Source organism: Contarinia nasturtii, unplaced genomic scaffold (assembly GCF_009176525.2).
Source record: "Contarinia nasturtii isolate CC-2019 unplaced genomic scaffold, AAFC_CNas_1.1 Cnas_scaffold_993, whole genome shotgun sequence".
NCBI lineage: Eukaryota > Metazoa > Arthropoda > Insecta > Diptera > Cecidomyiidae > Contarinia > Contarinia nasturtii.
Window position 1 is genome coordinate 609,287 of NW_022198340.1, and position 23,080 is coordinate 632,366.

Below are 23,080 nucleotides of genomic sequence, written 5' to 3' on the forward strand. Positions count from 1 at the left end.
CGCGTAACATTCGATTCGTCGTATTTCAAATTGAGAAATTATTTGCATTGAGATGTGAGCGTTTTGTTGTCTACACACGCACAAAAACCATATTTTTGCTATCAGCTGATGTAAATTAATTTCAATTCATGAAATCAATATTGTCAAATATAAACTTAATAATCATTCCACCATTGAATTTCCACAGAACATTCGAGCATTGCGCACAAACAAACCATAATGATGTATCAAAAACAAACAACAATGAATCAATTCAAATAAAGTTTTAAATAAATTTCCATTCATATCGAATCCATCGAGAATAGTTTAATGAATATATGGGGCTATGGTTTCATATTTCATTGATGTCATGGCGGCACCAAAATATTGACATTGCTAAAAACTACAAACAATGAGTCATTTTTCAATTAACGACTTAACCAGTAAATATTAGACCATAGTCAACATGTAATTTATGGAATTGCTTTTATTTGCATGTAAGTGTATTGTATAATAAACGTTTGCAACTTGTAAATCTTGTGCAACAAATTAAGCGGAAAATTAAACGATCCTCAAAATCCTCTTGGCAAATGGCTTCTTTGGCAAAATTATTGAGTCAAAACTTTGTTATTATTGCAATCAAAATAATAATGGCTGTTTAATGAAATTGCTGGCTTTTAATTATAACTGTCCCTTGTTGCTTTACATTTTCAACCCGCTTTACATTAGATAGTCAGTACATCGAACCGAATCGTATTTTCAGTACTATTGATATCAGTTTATTTATTATGCTATTCATTACATAGTTACAATATGGATATGCTAAACGTAAAACACATGAACATGAATATTCTGTTCACATATCCACACTATAGAGATTGGAGCGATTCATTTGATTCTTCGTCGGGTATACAGACTTCGGCTGTTCTATAGTCATCATTATCTAAATACCTATAAATATAAAAAAATATCCATAAATTTCTCGTTCTAATTCATCTTTCCTTAATGAACATTGATGCAATTTCAAACATTTTACATACCACATATCCCACGAGTGCAGTCCCGCTACAGGCACACATTTACACTGAATTTTGCATATTATCTGAAATACAACAAAAATGTTCAATTCGAAATTGAAATTCCAAGTTCAAAGTGCTTCAACTTACCAGTGTGATAATGAGCAGCAACAGAATGACAAACTTGTGAAAATGCATTTTGATTGATTGAAATGTGTTCAACTCGACTGTTTCGGTTTGAATGTTCAATTTAAAAAAAAAATATCGATGCCGGAGAGCGTTTCACAAGAACGGATTTCGTATATATCGATATGTTGCATCCAGAATAAAATAAATGTTGATACAGAAATCCGTTTCAAAATCAAATCGGTTTAAATATCTCAATTACACAGAGTCAGTCGTTCAGGACAAATGTGATGAAATACAAAATTCAACGCAAAACAGAAATGGATCGTCTTATCTGATGATACTTGGCACAACTGAACACTTAGTTACTACGTGTTTTGAAATACAGCCTCCAAGGAGTGAGGAAAGAAATTCATTTAAATTTTCAATTTTTTTAATGGAATTCTCAAGTTGAGAGAGATATTCTCAACATTTCATGAATTTTGAATGGAAATGAATTTTTGAATTTTTAATATTTTCGTAAAACAGCAACAGCATCAAAACAAATTTCGAACTATTTGGATTCTTCAAAGAGTTAAAAGCCGACTGTTGTTTATTTATCAGTTTGGTTTGGCAGAAGCAAAAATAGCGAGAAATTGAATGGAATTTTTGCAATACATTTCAAGCGATTTTCTTGTGCAATATATGTGTCGCTCCAATTGCACGTGTTGAGTCATTTTTTTTGTAATCGAAACGTTGAATTATTGATAATTATTTTCGTCATGGCAATCGAAACATCTGATGAGATCGATGAACATGAGCCATCTGTTTAAATAATGACGAACACATATTGTCATATGAATTCACTTTTTATATTTTCATCGCATTTTTCGCTTCAATTCATTTTATTTAATTCTGTTTTCAATTTATTTACCTTTTCAATTCAATAAATTATGCAAGCTTTTGTAGTTGTTTTAAATGTTAAAAGTAAATTAATCTGAAAGGCAATATCAATGCAACACGTATGACCAAGCATAACAATATGTGATGAATGAGGAAAAAAATCGTCACATAAGTAGCAACACAAATAATAAATATTCAATTAGATTAAAATTAAAATGCTTTTGTGTTCGATTATTGGGACATTGAATTGGTTTTCTATATCGACAAAGTGAAAAAAAAAAATAATTACCTTTCTGAAATAGCGCTTAAATTATTTTCGCTTTTTACAACATAGCGATCAGAATCTTTGGACGCTAGGTAATACGATTTGTTCGGCTTACTTACATAAGATTTTCCAAATAAAAAAACGAGTACCCAAACAAATCCAATAAGTAGCGAATCAGGACCTTCAATTCAATCAGGACCCATTTTTTCACAGTTGAAACAATAACATAAAATTAAATACGAATATTTGATTCACTGTGTAATTCATTTATTTTCACTTCATTAATGTTTTAATACATTTCACTTTCCATTCAACTTCCCACTCTTTAGCATTGATGGGCTGTGAATTTTATATGCATTTCCACAGTCACATTCGAGTTGAAATGTTCTTTGAATCAATGAAATTACTTGTACAATCAAGATCGGTCCAAGCTCTTGGTGCTATAAAATTCGTTTGTAAAGAGTATATGACAATTTATTTTGATCGTAGAAATTATAGACCTCGTCTGTTTGAAAAATGCTTCGCTTTATTTATGTACGTAAAGAGAAAATATCGCAAAAAGAGATGTTAAATTGAGTTATTATCAATTTCACACGAAAATAAATCGGATGGATTGTGCATATCGATTTCATATTCCAAATTAAACACGTTTGGCAAAACACAACGACCAAAAAAATACCTACAAAAATGGATACAAGCAGCCAATGAACATTGGAATTGAATTAAAATGTTTTGTGTTTGCTTATTGGAATTATTGAATTCGTTTTTCACATCGAAGTTGCGATAATCAATTTCACTGACATTTATTTATTCGCAAAAAGTACAACCACCATTTAATAAAGTTGCTTGATAGTACATAGTATACGTTGGATTTTTGGATAATTGTAAAAATGTGTATCCAACATAAAAAGAGTCAATCATTTGTGGAATTTTACCTTTCAATTTATTCGTAAAAGTGTCTCCTTTTGCTAAGTTTTCTTTTACCGAAAATAAATCATAACGACATATTAATTCGCCATGTGAATTCCTTATTTGAAGTGTTATTTCATTAAAATGAAAATAAAATTCCGATTGTTATCATACCAACAATAGCCAAAATATTCGAAATTGTTATGTATGGCAAAATCGATGCTTTTGTTAATTCAAAAATCTGCCACAATCAACATGGATTCGTGAAAAATCGATCTACTTCGACGAACTTGCTGCAGATGGTGAATTTCACGATCGATTCTATGATCAATAAATGCCAAACGGATGTGCTGTACACCGACTTCGAAAAAGCCTTCGATCGTGTTAACCACAAGAGATTGCTGCAGAAGCTGGCGTGTTTTGGACTTGGCCGTAGAATTGTTAAATGGTTCCATGGCTACTTGACAAATCGAACACAGTTTGTTGTAATCGGTGATAGAAGGTCGCGGACCTTCACTGTACCATCAGGAGTGCCCGCGGGAAGTATATTGGGACCATGTCTCTTTATTATTTTTATTAACGACATTGTTGAAATTGTGTCAAATGCACTTGTTTTATTATTTGCAGATGATTTAAAATTAATCCGTACCATACGATCGCCCATTGATGCCATCATTTTTCAGAATGCCATTGATCAATTGAGCGACTGGTGTACTGAAAATAGTTTGCATTTAAACCTGAAGAAATGTTTCGTTATGACATACTCGAAAAGTGGAAACATAGTCAACTACGATTATTCGATTAACAACGGCCAACATACATTTGATAGGATCGACACACATAAGGACCTGGGCGTTGTATTTGACACGAAGCTGACATTTGTCAATCACATAGATACGATCACAGCCAGTGCACATGGGGCAATGGGTTTCATCAAACGCACATTGAAGAATAAGTTCACGATTGAGTCTGCAAAAATGTTATATTGTGCACTAGTTAGATCAAAGTTAGAATACGCAAGTGTTGTATGGCAACCATACCACCGTATACACTCCAATAGAATAGAGTCAATTCAGAAAGATTTTGTGATATGGACATTAAGATTTATCTACCAAAGAGATGAAAATTTTGTATTACCACCGTATCAGTTTAGGTGTGATGTTTTAAATATTCAATCGCTCTGGAGACGGCGTATAAATGCCTCTATATTTTTTATTTATGATGTCCTTTTGGGTAAAATAGTGTCTAGCTCATTAAGAAATAAAATTGTATATACTAGATTGCAATATGATGAAAACCAAAGAATTTTGAGAAATACTGAACTGATTAGGGTTGGAGCGTTTAATGTAGACTATGCACATAATCAACCATTTAATGTAGCTTGTAGAAATTTTAATTTGGTAAAAGAACAATTTTTGGCATCAGCATCAAGACATATTTTTAGAAACAGTATTGTTAAGTTGGACAATTTAATATTCAATAATCGTTAAATAATCAATTGGGCATAAAAAATATGTTTGAGATTTTATATACAATGAACACAGTCGATATCTGCCGCTCCGAAGTCGAAAAGGCTGGCGACTGGGTATTCGATCGGGTAGTGTTACATTGCAAATGATATTGTAAAATAATTGCTATACATTCAGTCTGTGATCAGACGGTGAAATAAATAAATAAATAAAAATTGATTTGCGCAGCAATGAATTTATTTTCACATCATTAAATTAGTTTCAATGAATGTGATTCAATGGTTTTTATTTGAAAAATAAATAGCTGAATCACTTTTTCGTTTCCAGTCTGCATTCAGCTGCATTTTGCACAGCATCCACCGCCACAACATGTTGGTCTAGCGCTGGTAAGCTATGAATATAAAGTGAATTTTCACCGTATAATAGTCGAACTGCTATGCATTATTTGGTTAATATTGAAAATTTCAGAATATATTCAACGAAATTACCTGAATCACAACGAGAATAATTATACAGAAGAGTGCCCAAGCCCACATGTTATTCATCAGAGGTATGAAAATCGTTTGCAAAAGTTATACGACACATATATTTATATATTATCCGTTTTCCAAATATACATCGAAAATGAGTGATACATGCAATACGAGATATGTGTGTAGGAAAAAAAACATCTCAGTCAAGCAGAGATTTCAGTCATATTCATACAGACAATATATTGAACTAACTGGTCAGTTGAGCTAACAGTACGTTACTCAGCTAAATGGGCTAAAACCATAGACGTTATTGTTTTAATGATGAATCACCTCTCTTGTTTTAATAGAAGTAATTGTTCTAACTTCTATTGTTTTAGTCCATTTAGCTGGCTAACGTACTGTCAGCTCAACTGACCAATATATTGTCTGTATTCATATTGCGAAATATTCTACGCAACATTGACGATATTTATCAATATCTATGTATTCAGCTCGATGCAAACACAACCCTTTCAAAATTGTGTGTTTTCCGTATGGTGGCATTTAAATTGAGATTACACACGATTTCCTCTGAAATGAATCGAAAACGTTCAAAAGCCGATTATATCAGTCATTTTACCAGCAGATAGATTACAAAGTGAAACACGGCATTTTACCATTTCATATAAATTTTATTCAATATAAAAAAAGGGAATTGAAGTTCATACACATAGCCAGATGCAAAACTACAACATATATAATTTAATTGAGTCATTCTAATAGTACGTTATTATTGCCTAAACTATGTTATGCGAAAATTTAGTTGTTGTTTTCACGTGCAAATTCGCACATTAAAGTCAGAAGAAAATGAAAAAAATAAGAAATCGAATCGAAGCGCTCTTGCAATTGTGATATTTCGTGATTTTGCGCACAAAATTACGATATCATGTCATTCTTTAACCGAGAAAGAGAGTGAGAGGAAAAAAACCTTAAAATCTAAATGGATAATTAATTTTCTGAGACAACTTGAGAATGGTCCGTAGTTTCTATATACAAAAAAAAAACATTAATATATATTCGATTCGATGAGCGAACAAACCGAGCTGCATTTTCTTTTCGTATGCCAATAAACACTTTTATCTCTTTTGTTTCGAATAAAAATGCTATTGTCACTGTGTGTCAATTCAGTCAAATCAAAACGGTTATGATTTTGTTTTCAATGACAGCCGCACGATTTTACAACCATATTCTTATATTTTTTCAAATTTACGTTGGTTTCATCCAAATAGTAGAGGACAGATATTGGAGCAAGACGAACGGGTGCACAGCATGGTTTCGGCACTTTGGCCGGTTGCATCAAATGCACCAACGTTTGAACGATGGCATGATTGGTTGCATTCATGTGTGCCGTCAATGGAAAATTACATTCACCGCTGCAATAGTAGGCACCATAACCATCGGGAGCAATAATCCAATCTTGCCATTTCAAATCCTTAAAACTGACATATAATTGTTGAATTTGACAACTTTTCGTGTGGTCATTTGCTCGTTGCTCAAGCAATGGATTTACCATATCCGATTTGCGGCGACGATGCATTGTGCTCCGTTTGAGACGATTCAAATGTGATCCACTCAGATGTGTGACGGGCTTTACGAAATTTTGCCCCTTGAAATAACCAGTCATAAATGGTTGATATTCGTCGTCACCTTTTGTATTTACCAAACCAATTTCATCCAATTTCACTTCGTGGTCGGGCCGATTTACCGCATATGCACCAACATATAAACCTTTATTGTTGTCACCGTTCAAAATCCATTTTGTCATCGCATCAGTCACATTCAATTCCAACCATCCGTGATAGTCCGATGTGGTATTCGTCGATACAATCGCCTGCATGTCTCTGTCACTATTTTTTTGAATATAATTACATTTTAATTGATGCAACAACAAAATTTTGTGTCGAAAATTAATGAAATTGCTCTTACTTTTCCGTATCGTTTACGAAATACACCGTTATAATAAATTCTTTATTGATATCTTGCCATCGTCCCAATGCTGGATTTTGAAAAATTCGCAATTCAGCCATCATCAGAGTCGAATCCTTTGACACTCCGCTCACATCAAACCATAATTTTCGGCCACGCTCATGCCTCACTTCGGTTATATGATTTTCTACAAATTGAAGAAATGAAAAATATATTAAACGTTTCATTTTCAATTGAATTTCATTTTTTAATTAAATCAACATTATTTCATCGAAAAATGTGTACATATTGTAAAAAAGCTGTTGTAATTTGTTTGTCAATTTGTTGATATTTGAAATAACTTACTTTTATTTAGAAATGTTGTTATAATGTCACTCTCTTTGATGGCTGCCTTGTCAACATCGGTTATAAAGTTTTCACCTTCGTCAGAGTCGGTACTTCTTCTAAGTCGGCCACCGTTTGTATTTTCGTTAGCTTCTTCATTCAAATTTTTGTACACATCGAGCAGAAATTTCGGTGCAGATTTCCTATTCATTCAAATGAAAAAAGAAATAGTACCACCAACATGAGAATAGAAACGAAAATCACAGAAAATGTAGCAATAAACAAGTTGTAAAAATCAAAATTCTTAAGCAATCGAATTAGAGTTGCGTTGCGTTTTATTGAAAAAAAAGAGTCAGGTTTATTGTGGAAAAACCCAAAAAGTCTAAATTGAGCAATTCTAAAAGAGCAAATACCATTGAAAATGACATATAGTATTGAAATCGCCTAAATTTCCTGGAAATCATGCACAACGCATTATATTTATATATATTGAGCAATTGCAGTTTGCTTGCGCTGACACTTTTTATTGACATAAATTGTTGTCGCATACATTAGCAGATTGAAAGATATTTGCCTTGAAACGATCAATGAAATACAATAAAAAAATGGTGTAGTGCGATAGATACATAGACAAAGAGACGGCCAAAACAAAAACCGTGAACGAAGTGCGAGTGAGTGAATAAAAGAGATTGAGATTAGAGCGCTCACTAGCTGAAAACACAGCAGCAGCAACAATACTAACAACAAAAACATCCAATACCACACACAAAATAAAGCAAACACACTCTTCTCAATCTCAACGTGGTACTGCGCGACATTTAGTGCGATTGATTTGTTTATCTCTTCGTGCACATTTATTAGACGCAAAGAATGTTTTACACAAAAATGCAATAACCATTAAAACTTATTACATTTTAGCGTTTTATTATGATTTACTGAGCAAATGCTCCCGCATGTTGTCCATTTAAAGTGAGTTTATGGGCAGAAAGGTGATAAATTTCAAGAGAAAATGAAAACAAGATGCGATGAGAGAGAGAGCCACACACCATTTGATGCATTTTTTGTTGTTTTGTGTGTGCATTATTACGTGCGCGCATGAATATCTCTCTCTTCTTGTGTGTGCGTGTTAACCACAAAGTGATCACATTTTTAAAGGTCCACCCGTTTAAATATGGAAAAAACTGGAAATCTGAAGAGAATGAACGAACGACAGATTTTTTTTTGTTATATAGATATATTACGTTGAAATCGACGACGAACGAGAGACAATATGGCGCTGATTTTGCTATTGCGTATAATCGCATTTTGTGTGACATTTATGTGTTGTGAGCCGTTTTTGCGTGTATTCTTTAACGATTAGCATAATTTTCACATTTTAATCCACTCACTTTGGCACACAAATGTATTTTGATATTCCTTGCTTGTGTATTCATTGTATCCATACACACACACACACTCCGGCTGCTCTATTGACATATTTTTTTATTTTGATTTTGACCGTCTTATCACATCACACATTTTCGGGTTCGTGTTTTTTTTTTTATCTCGCGCTCAGTGGATTTTGACCAGAGAGATACTTACCGCAATGATGGATGAATGCTGTGTTTTTTTCGCGGCCGTTCCGGTAATCCAAGTAATTCGAGTATTTCATGTTCAACTTCCTGTGCATCGTCTTGTGTTAATGCCCGATGCATGACCGTTTGATCTACACCATTGTCGATATAAAATCCTGATAAACTGCCATATACATCGCACAGTGAATTCAATGTTATCAACAACAATATCACGATGCACAATTCAGTGGAATGTCCAAACATTTTTTCGCATCACACACTTCAAACCGTCGTTTACCCTTTCGATTTCAGTCTATCTCTCTCCCTCTCTCTCACTCTGTGTGTGTGATTGTATCAATTCACCGATTCGCACAAATGCAATAAAACTTTTTGAATGAATTCCAAATGGTTTTTTTTTTATTTCAATTGATTGTCGCTTTAATTTGGTATCCGTTCAAATGAAATCCACTTTAAGAGTAGTTGCGTTTGCTACGCATTAATTGTTAATCAACTATATAAAAACTATCACCAGTTACAATTGCTACTATTTTTTTTCGTGTATTTTCAAAGTCGTCGTTTGTTTGATGGAATTGAGCGTCGGACACAAATAAGACATTCACTCACACACATGCAGATGGCAACAAACTGTCAACGATTGTTAATGATTTCCTAGATTAAGCGCACTTTAACCGAACCGACTAATTAATTGGATGAAATTAAATGATGTTTATTGTGAGTTGAGTGTGACACGCACGATACATGTTATACGTTTCGATGATCGTTCTTGATTGAGCACATTCACGGTGTTTATTATTTTAAATGCATTCGGGCTATTGCGCGCGACGTTACTACTCGGTATAATAATGTTGATAATTTTGTTCGTTTTTTTTTTTGTTTTTGTTTTTTGCATTCGATTGTTTCTATTTGATTGGATGCTGCAATTGCCGTGATGGCAATGAGGAATGATCAACAATGTTGTTCAATAAGAATTGTTGTTCGATGATGAAGAAATGAGCTTGCTTTTAAAACAAGAAGCAAGAGCTATATAACTAACTACACAAGAGAGCTCTGAATGTGTATTGCTGTTTAAACACGATATGCGATACGTTTTAAGGTCCAAGACAAACTAAATCCGAAAAACCAACTAAATGAGTTTTGTTAACAGACAACAGAAGCGGCGGCGGCAGCAACAACGACGAAGGCACAGACAAACATCATCAAATATTATAACTTGAGTTTTATCACACACAAAGAGAGAGAGAAAAACGTTCGAAGACGACGACGACGACTACAAAAGCAATGTAGCGCCAAACATAGCAACAACACCCAGCAAACGGCACTCTCTGTTTGAATGCCTGTGGAAAGAGAGAAATAGAAACGTGTGTGTGCGTGTGTGTTCTCCAGCAACAACAGCAGCACCAACAACAACAACGAATAGCAGCAGCAGCCGTTGGAACTTCGATAGCAAGTGAAATCGAATGATTTGCCTGGTTTAAAAGATCGAAAGAGATCGTTATTCGTTTTATATGTATATATATTGATCGGTTAGAAAGACGTTTATTTAGAAACAAACAACAAACTCAAAGCGACATAATAGAGTGAGCACGAAAACGGAACGAAAATTAGATCTTTATAAATATGTAAAGTTGGTGTTGTTGTTGTTGTTTTTGTTGTTTTTTATGCGGATGATTTTTCTCTATCTCTCTGTTCTAGCTTGGATTACATTTTTTTTCCCTTTTACGAATGGTATGCGAATGGTTAGTGTCTTTCAACAATTCGTGAAAGAATCGGAACCGATATACATAAATGTCTTTCGCTCTTTTTCTGTCTCTTTCTCTTTTTCCCTCTCTCTCTCTCTCTGAATTGTTCACAGAGCACAGAAAAAGGAAAACACCGAAATGGCCAAACGGTACGCATACAATCGCACCAATAAGAGATAGCAGCAGAAGCGGCAACAACATTACCTAAGTCCATCGAGCATGTTGAGTTGCCGTTTGGAATGTTCATGATTATCGATGCGCCACACATAACGCAGAGATTAGTGTACACGGTACACATTATATTTGTTTCGTTTTTTTCTTCCTTCTTATTTTTTTGTTGTGTTTGGTGCATTTTTTTGTCTTTACGCTGACCATTTCATGCTTTCTTTGTTTCGACCAAATCGTTTTTTTTTTTTTTTGCTTAAATACCAGTCTGGTCAAAAGTTTTTTTTTGAGTGTGTACCTCTCATCCAGATCACGATTTCTCATTACATTCACTTTTCCTTCGTTATGCTGCAAATGTGTGGCTTTTTTCGGATAAATATCGAGATTCATGGAGTTGAACGAGAGAAAAGGAGAATACAAACTTCACACGCTGACAGTTGAAATTTAATGGAATCGATACAATTTGTCATCGCGAAAATGGCCAATGGTTCAATATGATACATTTACTGTGAAAGTATATATGCATTTTGGTTTGCTTTCTGGCCTGTTAGACACTGACAGAGCATTCCATTCAAACAACGACAACCACGACGACGACAACGTCAAAAAAAAACGCCTACCACAGGGTAGACAAATTAATGGCACTTAGCAAATGTGCCCGGAAAAAACACAAATGCTCGTTATTAACACTTGCTATTTAAAGTTCAATTGTGTATGGGTTTTAATTCGTCACTTCTTCTTTTTTCGGTCGTTGATGTTGTAGCACAACAAAAATAGATTTTGATGACATGCGTAATTGTCACTAATTTTTGTGTTAATTAACATAAATCTTCACTTCAATTTGCGGCTGGAGCTCATTTTAAATCCGTTTCATGGCAATAAATTTCGGTTGCCGGTTACAGTCTCGGCCATAATACATTACAGTATTTGACATCATGAGCTGAGAGCATTGTTAACATTGGCGGAAATGATTTTTTTCTCTCTCTGTGGCTAGCGATTGAAAGCAGTATGACATTTTGCAACGAATATGCGTAATTAAAAAATGCTTTTAGCGTTTGAATCATATTAATACCACATCATTTTGAACAAAACAAACTTTCAGACACAACAACAAAAATGTATGTGAATGAAGACAGCACAATTCGCAAAGGAGCGATATCAGTTTACATTTCAGCATGAAAAGAATTTTGGGTCGGTCGTCTCTGAATGCGAAAAACTGCGAATGTGCATTGTTTCAAACAAATTCGTTCGCTTTTTTTTTCGAAGCACCTTGTTGATGAACAAATACTGACAGTAATACATATAATTAGCAGAACCGGTTCAACAGGTAGACACACGGTCCACAACCAAAGCATATCGAAACAACAACAAAGAAACATTCGACACACACACACGTACATAAAACGACTGAAGCATCGTGATCTTGTGCTCTCCGCTGTTTATATTTGCGAGATTGTTGTGTGTGGCTGAGGTTTCTCGCATTCTTTCGATTTGCGAAAAAGAGAGAGAGAGCCAAATCGTCGTCGTCTTTTTCTCATAGAGATCATTTGAACGAAACATCAACAGCAGCAGTGACGGCAGCAGCATTCCCAGATTGTCTCACGTTTGAATTAAATAAAAGTCCACCGCAACGATCGCAATCGTTCGCCAAAAACAAAAAATCACACGCACACAATAAAATCAAGAAAATATGTAGCTCGAAGGCTGTTCTGAATCGTGTTTTGCCGTGGAATTTATTCCAATGGAAATATGGCATGAAATTGGATGGAAAGCAATACACACACATGTACACGCCACAATGCGGTGATGTGAACAGGCATCATGTATATTATCTCTCCGGTGAAATACACTAATTTAGTTAGCCATTTGTGTAAAGTGTTCGTACGGAAAAATACAGGCGATGCGATATACGATTATCTCAAGATCAATCGCTTGAATAACAGAGCAATGCAACGAAAGCAAGAACAAAACAATTCGGAAAGGTTGGCGATCGCCAGTCAGCAAACAAAACATTGAATGCTCTTCTTATTCTTCTTCTTTTTTTCACTGTTTGCATAGATTTTTCTGTTCCGTTCTTTTCTCGCTCCTCATCTTTTCGTATCTCGTTAGTCATTCTATCCCATTAACATAGCATTCTCCGAGTATGTTTCTTTTTTTCATTTCTCTGTCTCTCTCGGCTCTCCTTTTGCATTATGCTGCAGAGAAGCGCACAGGCGCTTCTTCTTTTCATTGGTATCTTCTTTTTATATTTTCCTTCTGCTTTGGTTCCTGTGTGTGAACAGTGCACGGACTTAAATTGATTCTCCGTAAATTTGTGTGTTTATTTTTCCATTATTTGTTTTAACAACGCTAACGCCAGGGGCTTGGTTTCATTTCTATTGGTTTTATTTTTCGTTTTCGGTTTTTTTTTCTTTTCTCGTTTAATTTGAAACATTAACAGCTTTGGGTATACCAACTTTTTAAAGTTCTTCCACTTTATCGGAGAATGACTTGGAAAGAAAGAAGAAAAAATTACACAAACTTACCTGAAACACACATTTGAACATAAATCAATTTTCAGACCAAGTGCAGCTATTTGATGACTTTCAAACGAAAAAAGAACTCATTCATGGTTTTGAGAATAATTTTAAGTTTTTTTTTCTTCTTTAATTTTTAGTTTGTTTCTGACTGCATGCTGACCGATAGGAATGCCCTTTTCGGCTTAAATAAATGTAATTTGTTGTAGATTATGGAGAGATAACTGCTTGAGAGCTGACTCATATCGACATTGTTCTTTTTTTACTACCTGCATTCAGTCTTATTTGTGAATTAATTCATTATCAGACTCGATGCGGCTGACTGAGCTTAACTCAATCAGGCCGATTATGGTCGAGAATGTTTAAAACCAAATGACATCAGAATCGTACGTGTGTGTGGTCGCGGTTAACATTGTAACTCAATTTAATTTATTTGATGCACATTGTGCCTGGTGACTCAATTAGCATTAAATAAGGATATACAATGGCTTCAATTGTTCTCAGAAAGTCTTTGTCTTTTGTAATCTATCATGACTGGTTATTACATTCAAATTTTGTCAAGGGCACACACATTTTAAATTTAAGAAAAATGCAAATCGACATTTTTATCGACCGTCTCCATCGTCTACATTTTCTTCAGATTCACTAGGCATTACAATGTAAACACTTACTGGTTAATTTTTTTGAATAAAGAAAATCATGACGAAAAAAGCAGAAAGTAAAAAATAATTCAAGAAAATCTATGATTTATACTTTTTATTTAAATTGTTTATAAGAAAATCGATTGTGCTGGATCTTGTACTCATTAAATTAATTATTATTGTTGTAAACTGTAATTTGAATGTTTCAAATTTATCAAAAAAATGCACATTATATAATATCAATTACGTTACTCAATTGGAGTGTCACAAAATATCTATATAATCAAAAATAATTAAATTCTATAAAAGTTTTGAACAAAATATGAAACGGAGATTGAAAAAGGTGAATTATTAATTTAAATTTAGCACACGTAAATTTTGATCACCGAAAATCAATTTGAACTTATGATGAACGCTGTTCGCCAATCAATACATACAAAGCATGCTTGTAGTGGCCTAATAGAAAAGAATAATAAAAAAATACAATGATATTAATGAGGTATTTAAAAAATAATGAAAATAAATTGAAAGCACAAAGGAAGTAAGTAAGTACCAGATGTGTCGCCCTGTAAAGAAACGATATAAAAAAAATATTCGTTATTTTTAATGTTTGAAATAGTGATTACGAGAAGGCAACAAAAAAGCACAATTTTATCATGAAATAATGACCTTTATCCAGCTGCGCAAACTTTTGCCGTACAAGCGTTCGAATGCGACCTTAATGTCATTCAAATCGATTTCGCATCGTGTCACCACCAACCGAATCAATTGGTTATCATTTGTTCCTATGCCAGCCATACTCTTGTGGAGGCGGCTTGCAAAGAATTCACCTTTGTTTGTGGTACATTGTAAAATGGCAATCAAACCATCCATAATGTCACCGCTGAACTCATTTTTAATCGCTTTCTCTAATCCATGGCCGGTCATTTTCTGATATTCCTCACAAGTCTAAATCAATATACGCGTGAATGTTATTAGATTATGAAAAGAACAATAAAAAAAATCAGTAATTCAAGTCATTGCAAATAAATTTCGAATTTGACTCACCAATTTGATTTGAGCATAGTTGCGTTGACAGAATACCATGTTGAATGTACTTTCATCTGTACCAACTCTCAATTCTCCGGCACGTAATAATTCAGTGGCGTCCCGAGTTGCAGCAACTGCATCAACAATACCGCTTTCATCACGGCCGCCAGCACAAAGTGAAACCAAAAGTCGTTTAAAATTGCCCGACGTCTCCGACATCAGTTCATTTTCCAAACTTTTGCCATAAACTGTCATGTTCCACGGGTAAATGGTATGGATGACAGCACGTTGTACACAACATTTTCAAGCAAACGAAATGACAGTCATGAAATTAAGCCAAAATAAATTACATTGAGGAAATTGTATACGAAATTTTAAACTATTATCGATTAAATGGTGAAAATGAACTCACGTCTTTCATAAGCATGCTTTATGGTATGAATTTCATAATTTGACATTGTGCACAAAACTTCAATGAGAACATCCTCATCGGTTCCAATTCCAGCCATTGCATCGTGTAATTCTTTCACGTAAAAATCAACGATTGGCGTCAATAATGCGACCAATAACTTTTCAAAGTTTCCGCTAGTTTCCGAGCGAACATCTTTCGATTAAAAAGATAAAACAAGATAAATAAATGATGACAAAGTTAATCAACGATGATGAGTTAATGCAAACCTTCGATTAAATCTTTTCCAAATTGGGTTTTGTATGTACGTTGAATGATCTAAAGAGAAAGCAAAAGTAAACACTATAACAAATTGAATTAATTAACAAAAATTCATCCGAACATACTTGTCTCTGTTCATTTGAGCGTCGGCAAATTATGTTTATGAGACTGTCTTCATCGGTGCCAAATCCTTTCATCGCCTTCCGCAATGCATGGGCATCGGCAACCGGATCAAAGTTTTGAGCTGGCACAACGGTTGGATTTCCCTAAAAACAGACAAAATAAAGCGTTAAATTATAATAAATTCGAAATAAAAAGAAATGGAAATAGATCCATTCAATTAATGTATTCAAACGAGCGAAAAAATAAATGTTGAAGCGTGAATACATTTTGCGTCTTTAATTTGATTTGACAAAGAAACCATACAAAAATAAGTGTTCAGATTATCAGCGACAATACATGTCAATTTGCCTCACTTAAAACGTTCCATAAGATGATTTAGGCAATTTATTTGAAACGATATGGTTGTCATGTGTGTATGAACGTTAATTTGTTTTATATGATTGTTTGTTATTTTGTGTGTATGTATGTGTGTGTGTGTGTGTGTGTGTGTGTGAGTGGTATGAGAGTTAGTGTTTGTATGATTTTTCTTTCTGCCAGCAAATATCATTGTCAGTTGTTGTTCACTTCAATCATGATTTTTGCGGAGTCGCAATATATGAACAAAATTGCGTTCATTTCGAAACGATAAAATGCAAATGAATACACGCATTGAAATTGAATGGAATGGAATTTGTAGAGTGTGTGTGTGTCTTTTATGTGATGCAAACAAACCTTGGACCGACGAACATCCTTAATATGACCTTGCATTTCTGAAAAACATGCAGCCATATTGCCAACAACTGGATATGATGGGCCCGATGTTGAAATTTGTTGATAACCATAACCCGAATAACCTTGTTGTGGGGGTAAATAATGTTGTGAATTTGTTGGTGGAATGTGTGTAGATGCGTTTGGATTTATCGGTGGTGGATAAACTGTTGTAGAGCTCGGAAGATGTGCATTTGGATATACGCTTGGATAAGCACTTGGATAAGCGCTTGGAGCTGGCTGCGGTGGCACAAAACCAGCTCCAAATGGTGCCTGCGGCATCGATTGTGTCGGATATGAAGGCATTTGGTTCGATTGTGTTGGATATGAAGTCATTGGCATCGAATTATTTGATTGCCTTGGATAGGAAGGATAATTGGGTGATGCATTCGAGTTTGGAAGTGGTGGCATGCCCGAGCCCTACAACAGAAAAATAATCCAGTTTCTTTTATTAAACGCATTTCACAATGTACAAGCACACAATATTTAATAAACTAACTGTGCAAACAACAGAATTCAATGTTAAAATTTCACACATTTTTCGATTTTTTTTTTATCATTTGCGTTCGTACCACAGTCAATGTAATAATGATATTTATCCATGTTTATTTTTTATTCGTTCGATCGAATCAAGTACACAAATTGAAGGCGAATAATGGTAATAGCTAAACGGGGGAGAAAAGCAAGCACACTGTACTTGTTTTGAAGAGCAAACGAGCTAATCACAGTGTATGAAATGGTCCACGTTTGTCGCGAGTTCGAATTAAACTGAAGTATTTCAGTGACGTGAATCAGTTAACAAATGCTGATGTGCGCATCGTTAGTGTAGTTTTTTTTATTAGATTAATTTTATTAATAAATCATGCGATGACCAACTGTATGATCAGTGTTTTCGTTTTGGAACAAGTGTGCTGCTGTAGTATGCGCGTATATTGTACAGACACAAATCCGCACACAGCAAACGGATGTTAAGTAGTTCTTATCAATCAAGTGCTCGGGATTTTTTTTTTTGCACTTGTGACTTGGATTATATACATTGACTGTTCATTCTTGATTCAATTATTTAGCTCATCTCATTGTTAAATATCTCATTGGTTCTATGCTTGGAATCCCTGTGGTTGGAATTCGAATCGAACTCGACCAATTTATATGGTACATATAATTTAATTGGCATGCACACACACACCCATGATTCAGATTCCAAATTTATGCATACATCTATTTCAGAAAATTGACTCGAACATTTTGAATCAATGGCGTAGAAATGATTTGGTTCGTCTTTTTTGTTGTGTTAGTGAAAAATGGTGTGTGATTCATTCTATTCTGGTGAAAGTGTTTGTCTATTGTTAGTGTGATAAAATGAGATACAATTTACGTTATACTTACAAATGGATAACTCATTTTGATGATGTTGTCTGCTGGCAATAAACGTCAAAAAAGAACAAATAGAATCTGAAAAGAGATAGAAAACTCATGAATTCTCCGGCTGTAGATAAATACATTTCTTTTTCTATCCATTTTCCATTATTTCGGAACTAGAAAAAAGCAGCAACAACCTATGTCAACATGATTTGTTATGCGACTGACTGCCAAATCTCATGCAAGACATTAGTTCAGTGTTGTTCGTTTTGTAAACAAAAGCACGGTATGCCACATCGGAATGTATGGGTGTATGTGTTTCAGACAACACAGTATATCATTAAGCAAACCGGCGCCAGCAGGCACTAGACACGTATAGTGCGTTTATGTTCAACAAAACCCCCCAATGTGATTTTGCACATTTTTTTTCGTGTTTATTATTGGTATTGTGTTAGAAAAAAACCGACAACTATTTTCACTTTGCGATTGAGAGCAGTTTAACATGTGCCGATAATGGTGCAATCAAGCGCAAATAAAGTGCACTTGTTCGATATCATGAATCATTTCGAATCATGTAGATTGCTCACTGGATTTTGCCCGATGTATGGTGAAATAATGCGTAATCAAGTACACATATAGTAGTCAAATTGATGACGTACTTCTAACCAGCCACACAAAACATCGCACAATACGTACATGTAATTTTTTTCCGAACCATTTCAGATACACCTCTCGTATGTGTCATATTCACGTCATTATTTTTGTCATTTATCTTTTTATGGAAATTCATTTGTTTTTATATTGATATGAGTCAAGTGACGTCATGATAAATAGTCACCATACAATGATTTTTGGATAGAATAGATCCGTAAGATCTCCGCAAGATCCAGATCCAAGTGTGCGTACGTAGCCGCATGATACATACATTCGTTATTCCGTAATGCTATGGCATGCGAATCAAAGTATGCGAAATAAGAATAACGAATTTGCATGCGTATTATATATGTATGCATCATGCGTCAGCGTACGCACGCTTGGATCCGGATCTTCCGGAGATCTTACGCATCTATCCTATCCAAAAATCATTGTATGATAGTCACCGATATGAATTTCAATTGAAATAGAATCGCTGACTCAATATTAAAACAAACAAATTACATTCAAATCAGGGGGCTATCATATGGAACTATGGTAAAATTAAGAAAAAAAATCGTGTCTTCGCTTTATATATTCATACAATTTCATTCAATCTTCATCTTTCAAATCTTTAGTGAAATAAAATGGTTTTTGTTTTAAACACTATAGTAGCATTCCCCTTTGAGTAAAATTTGTTTAAAATACAAATATGAGAAATGCCTTTAAAGCATACACAATGCTCTTGCTATATCTGAATGTGTGTTTCCGTGCGTTGTTTATTCTCAGGCGTGTGATTTTAAAAACGCGCTTTGTTTACGTTTCATGTGTATTTCAACTGACAAAATGAGGTTTGTTTGCTTGGAACGCAGCTAATTTTATATTAAAATGTGTGCGTATTACTTGTTTCGTTCTTCGAATGACCCGTTTGTCGAATGTGAACGAAACATAAGCGAAACATAAACGAATGAACACACATTATATTGAGATATTTTCAGGCAGCTATTAAGAGATAAAGAAAGTGAACAGCTACCACGAACTTCACATATGTGTACAATTTTTCGGACGTGGCCGACTGGAGCAATTAATCAACACTTTCGTCAAAAGAGATTACTCAGAGTCATTACACAATAGTTTTCTCTTGCTCATCGTTTCGATGAAGTGACACGTGTCAATTCGCAATTTTCAATGGGACTATGATTCATTTAGTTTTTGGTGCAAATTCAATTTGAATCGAATTGTAAATTTATCTTATTTCGACGAATTCAATTGCGGAGCGTATATGCTATGAACTTTGCATGACATCATCGTCATCAAAATTTTACGGAACTCAAAACTACGCTAGCGTGTGTGAATGTATAAATTTTAAACTAAAAAGAGAAGGCCTTGTTATTACTTTGATTATCGTATGCGATTCGGCGTATTTGTCCGGTATGTTTCACAAAGCAAAAGCAAATATCACTGAACATAATATCACGCAAGGCTTCTATTCTATTCTTTTGAATTTCAAAACCTGATTTTTTCATGAGATTTTTGACATTTTTAGCCACAATTTATTTGACTGAAAAATGTTGATATATATCAAACTCCACATATCACTATATACACAAAGAAACCAGTCTATATTCTGTATTCCACTTTGACTTACCGAAAACGTTTGCCGTCTATATGATTTGATTTGCAAATTGTAGGTTAGTTAGCTCTATATGTTAGCTAATTATTTCCGATCGAAAATGTTTACAGCAAATATCGAACGATAACGTGTAACTGGCGGTTAAGTACTGACTGAGACATTCCTATAAATATTGGTTTTATGTACGTGTTCGTTGCGGCGCGAGCGGTTTTATTTTAATGTATGCTCTACACACTGTCGCAACTTCATACACAAATTTGTGACAAAGTATTGGATTTTTTTTTATTTTCAGCACACATCTGGTACTGATTCACAGTTACAAGTGGTCGTAATCAGCTTGTGTATGTGTATTAAACCGAATTTGAGTTGTATTCAAAGATACACAGCGTGTGGGATTGGGTTGTGTAAAAGCAGCTCAAATACATCGACATCGTAATCATATTGTGCGGTGAATAAGTCTAATCTGTTTATATGGAGACGGAAGAGCACAGAGATAGCGCAAAGTAAAATGATAATATTATGGTGGGAATCTTAGGTTTTAAGTAATGAGCAATCGGAAACAAGTGGTTTACAAAAATGAAAACAACTGAGGTTTAATTTTTGTTGACAGAAAACCACGTATATAAAATAGATGGATTTAATAGTCTTATCGATTTTTCCTTACATTATAGATAATAATATCAGAGATAACGGCCAATTCTGACTATATAAAGAAGAAAGTGCAACGAATCAATCAGTATTTGTTTTATTTTCGAATTCACCAGATTGAAACTATGGCAGTGATTAATTTAACCGAAGTACAAGTGAAAGAATTGATGGATTGGCCACTCGTCTTTCACGCTGTTGAACAATCACTTCGGTCAATATGTAAAACAAAAGTTAGCCAAGATCAACCGACTGCAGTGCAACCAACGCGGATATTTACACCGACTGAAAAAGGTAGTTTTTTGGTTAATTATTTAACAATAGTTTCAAAAAACAAGTGAATGGCAAAACATTTCTTGAATAAAAATTATAAAATGAAATAATCCATCAAAGAATATATTTTAAAAAATAAAAAAAATATTTTCTATGCAAATAGGCACACTATTATGCATGCCAGGTTTCATCGGCAACTATAAATTAGCTGCGAATCAACCGAAGGTGTACAATTCACTTGGATGCAAATTAGTGACGGCATTCGTAGGCAATAAAGATTTAATTCCCCCGAAACCGAACATTATTGGAAATATTTTTCTATTTAATGAAGAAACCGGTGAACTAACAGCAACTATACAAGCCTCTGAAATAACTGGATGGAGAACAGCCGGTGCTTCGCTTGTTGCCACTAAATATCTTTTCTCAAAACGGCCATCAACGCCGCAAATAAACACAGTTGCCATTATTGGGTGTGGTGTTCAGGTGAATTAAACTATCATTTTACTGATTACCCGTCAAGCGACAACATTTTTTTCACTCAATTTAACTACTGTTAATTAGCCGACGACTAATTCCTTATAAATTAATCAAATGAAACAGGGTCGCACTCACGCTATCGGTTTGTTGTCAACGAATTTCGTTGAAACAATTCGCTTGTGGAATCGAACAAAGAGCCGAGCCGAGTCTCTGATCGCTGAATTGATGCAATTACGACAAAGTTTTAAAAATCCCAATATTAAAATTGAATGCGTCTCCACAGTTGAGGAATGTGCTAAGAATGCCGATGTTATTGTAACTGCTACATTCTCAAGTTCGCCAATCTTGTTCCGGTCAATGATTAAAAATAATGTGCACATCAATGGTATTTAATTTAAAAGTTCATTGTTCAATGAAACTGGATAAATTAATAGGAAATTTCCTTTTTAGCGGTTGGCGCTGGTGTAAATCACCATACTGAACTTAGCGAAGATATATACAAAGACCCACAGACGAAAATATATGTTGATAGCATTGATAATGCTCACTCTGAATTGAAAACGTTGGACGCTCCGATTGTTGGAGAAGTCGGTGATATCATCAACGCACACAGTGCACCACCAACGACAGGAATTACTATATTTCATTCGATGGGTAATTTTTTTTTATAAATAAGTTTGAATTACGGTGGAAAGTAAACATTTTTTTTATCAACAGGTATGGCCGTTGAAGATGTGGCTGTTGCACAAGCGATTCTTGAAAAATTCAAAATTAAATAATTCGGCAGATTTTTTTTTACAAAATAACCACAACGCAACATTCCCCCTCGTCCCTCGCTTTTTTTAATCAATTCAAGCATGCAGATAGTGCATAGCATCATTGTGACATACATTTTGAAAAATTCCGTTTTTATTGAAATTTTTTTTAATGAAAAAAATATTATGATGGGATAGCGTTCCTTGTCATAAAGTGATCGAAATTGATTATGATTGCTTTTTAAATGTAATATTTATGTTATTAAAATCATGGCATGATTCAATTCAAACAAGAATTTATTGATTTTTATTTGAACGCCAACGCATCGAAAATAAAACTAGGTTGACTTAAATGCCACTTGTTGAACATTTTAATTGCTTTCGGAAATCTGTTGAAATCTATCTCATCATCTACTATGTCATATAGCAAATTTACTGCTATTAACAGGAATATTTTCGAGAACTACTTGAACTTCTGCAGAAAATTAAATAAAAATTGTTCACTCCTAGGTTCACTCACCGGAAAAGAATTGACTGGAAAAATTACACACTCGAAATAAGAGACTTGAACGCTAACTGAATTACTCCTTCGTGAGTAATATATTTTAAATATGAATTGATACAAATTAAAAACGTTCAAAAACAACAACAAATCAAGTGCAATCTCGTATTTTTCCATATTCAATAGTCACA

At 34.3% G+C, this 23,080-nt stretch overlaps 3 protein-coding genes and 1 long non-coding RNA gene across 6 annotated transcripts; 1 reads left to right on the top strand and 3 right to left on the bottom strand.

Annotated features, from left to right (window-relative positions):
- Window positions 1-634: 634 nt before the first annotated feature.
- On the bottom strand, window positions 635-1,511 carry LOC116343354. The gene is made up of 3 exons (XR_004201320.1): window positions 1,146-1,511; window positions 1,020-1,081; window positions 635-930 (listed from the first exon to the last, which is right to left on the bottom strand). It is a non-coding gene; the product is annotated as an uncharacterized LOC116343354 (long non-coding RNA).
- Window positions 1,512-6,124: 4,613 nt separating this feature from the next.
- On the bottom strand, window positions 6,125-10,107 carry LOC116343345 (protein 60A). The gene is made up of 4 exons (XM_031771359.1): window positions 8,990-10,107; window positions 7,430-7,611; window positions 7,085-7,271; window positions 6,125-7,005 (listed from the first exon to the last, which is right to left on the bottom strand). The coding sequence occupies exons 1-4, from the start codon at window positions 9,223-9,225 to the stop codon at window positions 6,315-6,317; spliced, it is 1,296 nt and encodes a 431-aa protein (XP_031627219.1). The 5' UTR covers window positions 9,226-10,107; the 3' UTR covers window positions 6,125-6,314.
- Window positions 10,108-14,130: 4,023 nt separating this feature from the next.
- LOC116343343 (annexin B11) lies at window positions 14,131-20,400 on the bottom strand. Of its 3 annotated transcripts, XM_031771354.1 has the most exons (10): window positions 20,253-20,400; window positions 17,999-18,064; window positions 16,577-17,032; window positions 15,868-16,008; window positions 15,751-15,799; window positions 15,485-15,676; window positions 15,091-15,320; window positions 14,713-14,991; window positions 14,597-14,609; window positions 14,131-14,499 (listed from the first exon to the last, which is right to left on the bottom strand). In XM_031771354.1, exons 2-10 carry the CDS (start codon window positions 18,011-18,013, stop codon window positions 14,447-14,449), a joined length of 1,428 nt encoding a protein of 475 aa, XP_031627214.1. In that variant the 5' UTR covers window positions 18,014-18,064; window positions 20,253-20,400; the 3' UTR covers window positions 14,131-14,446. The 3 variants fall into 3 exon arrangements, with proteins under 3 accessions (XP_031627214.1, XP_031627217.1, XP_031627215.1); XM_031771357.1 differs by lacking the exon at window positions 16,577-17,032; XM_031771355.1 differs by lacking the exons at window positions 17,999-18,064; window positions 20,253-20,400 and adding an exon at window positions 17,185-17,395 and having other exon boundaries at window positions 16,577-16,698.
- A 380-nt stretch (window positions 20,401-20,780) lies between these two features.
- Window positions 20,781-22,683, top strand: LOC116343291 (ketimine reductase mu-crystallin-like). Its single transcript, XM_031771278.1, has 6 exons — window positions 20,781-20,828; window positions 20,909-21,176; window positions 21,319-21,638; window positions 21,756-22,017; window positions 22,083-22,286; window positions 22,350-22,683. The coding sequence occupies exons 1-6, from the start codon at window positions 20,814-20,816 to the stop codon at window positions 22,409-22,411; spliced, it is 1,131 nt and encodes a 376-aa protein (XP_031627138.1). The 5' UTR covers window positions 20,781-20,813; the 3' UTR covers window positions 22,412-22,683.
- The last annotated feature ends 397 nt before the right edge of the window (window positions 22,684-23,080 follow it).

Coding starts and splice junctions, on each gene's coding strand:
- LOC116343343 (XM_031771354.1), bottom strand. Junction 15,321..15,484: donor AAAGCATGCTTATGAAAGAC/GTGAGTTCATTT, acceptor GGAACATGACAG/TTTATGGCAAAAGTTTGGAA. Junction 14,992..15,090: donor ACTATGCTCAAATCAAATTG/GTGAGTCAAATT, acceptor ATATTGATTTAG/ACTTGTGAGGAATATCAGAA.
- LOC116343345 (XM_031771359.1), bottom strand. CDS start 9,225: ATGTTTGGACATTCCACTGAATTGTGCATCGTGATATTGTTGTTGATA. Junction 7,272..7,429: donor AACAACATTTCTAAATAAAA/GTAAGTTATTTC, acceptor TTCAATTTGTAG/AAAATCATATAACCGAAGTG. Junction 7,006..7,084: donor TTCGTAAACGATACGGAAAA/GTAAGAGCAATT, acceptor TCAAAAAAATAG/TGACAGAGACATGCAGGCGA.
- LOC116343291 (XM_031771278.1), top strand. Junction 22,018..22,082: donor AAATAATGTGCACATCAATG/GTATTTAATTTA, acceptor TTTCCTTTTTAG/CGGTTGGCGCTGGTGTAAAT. Junction 22,287..22,349: donor TACTATATTTCATTCGATGG/GTAATTTTTTTT, acceptor TTTTATCAACAG/GTATGGCCGTTGAAGATGTG.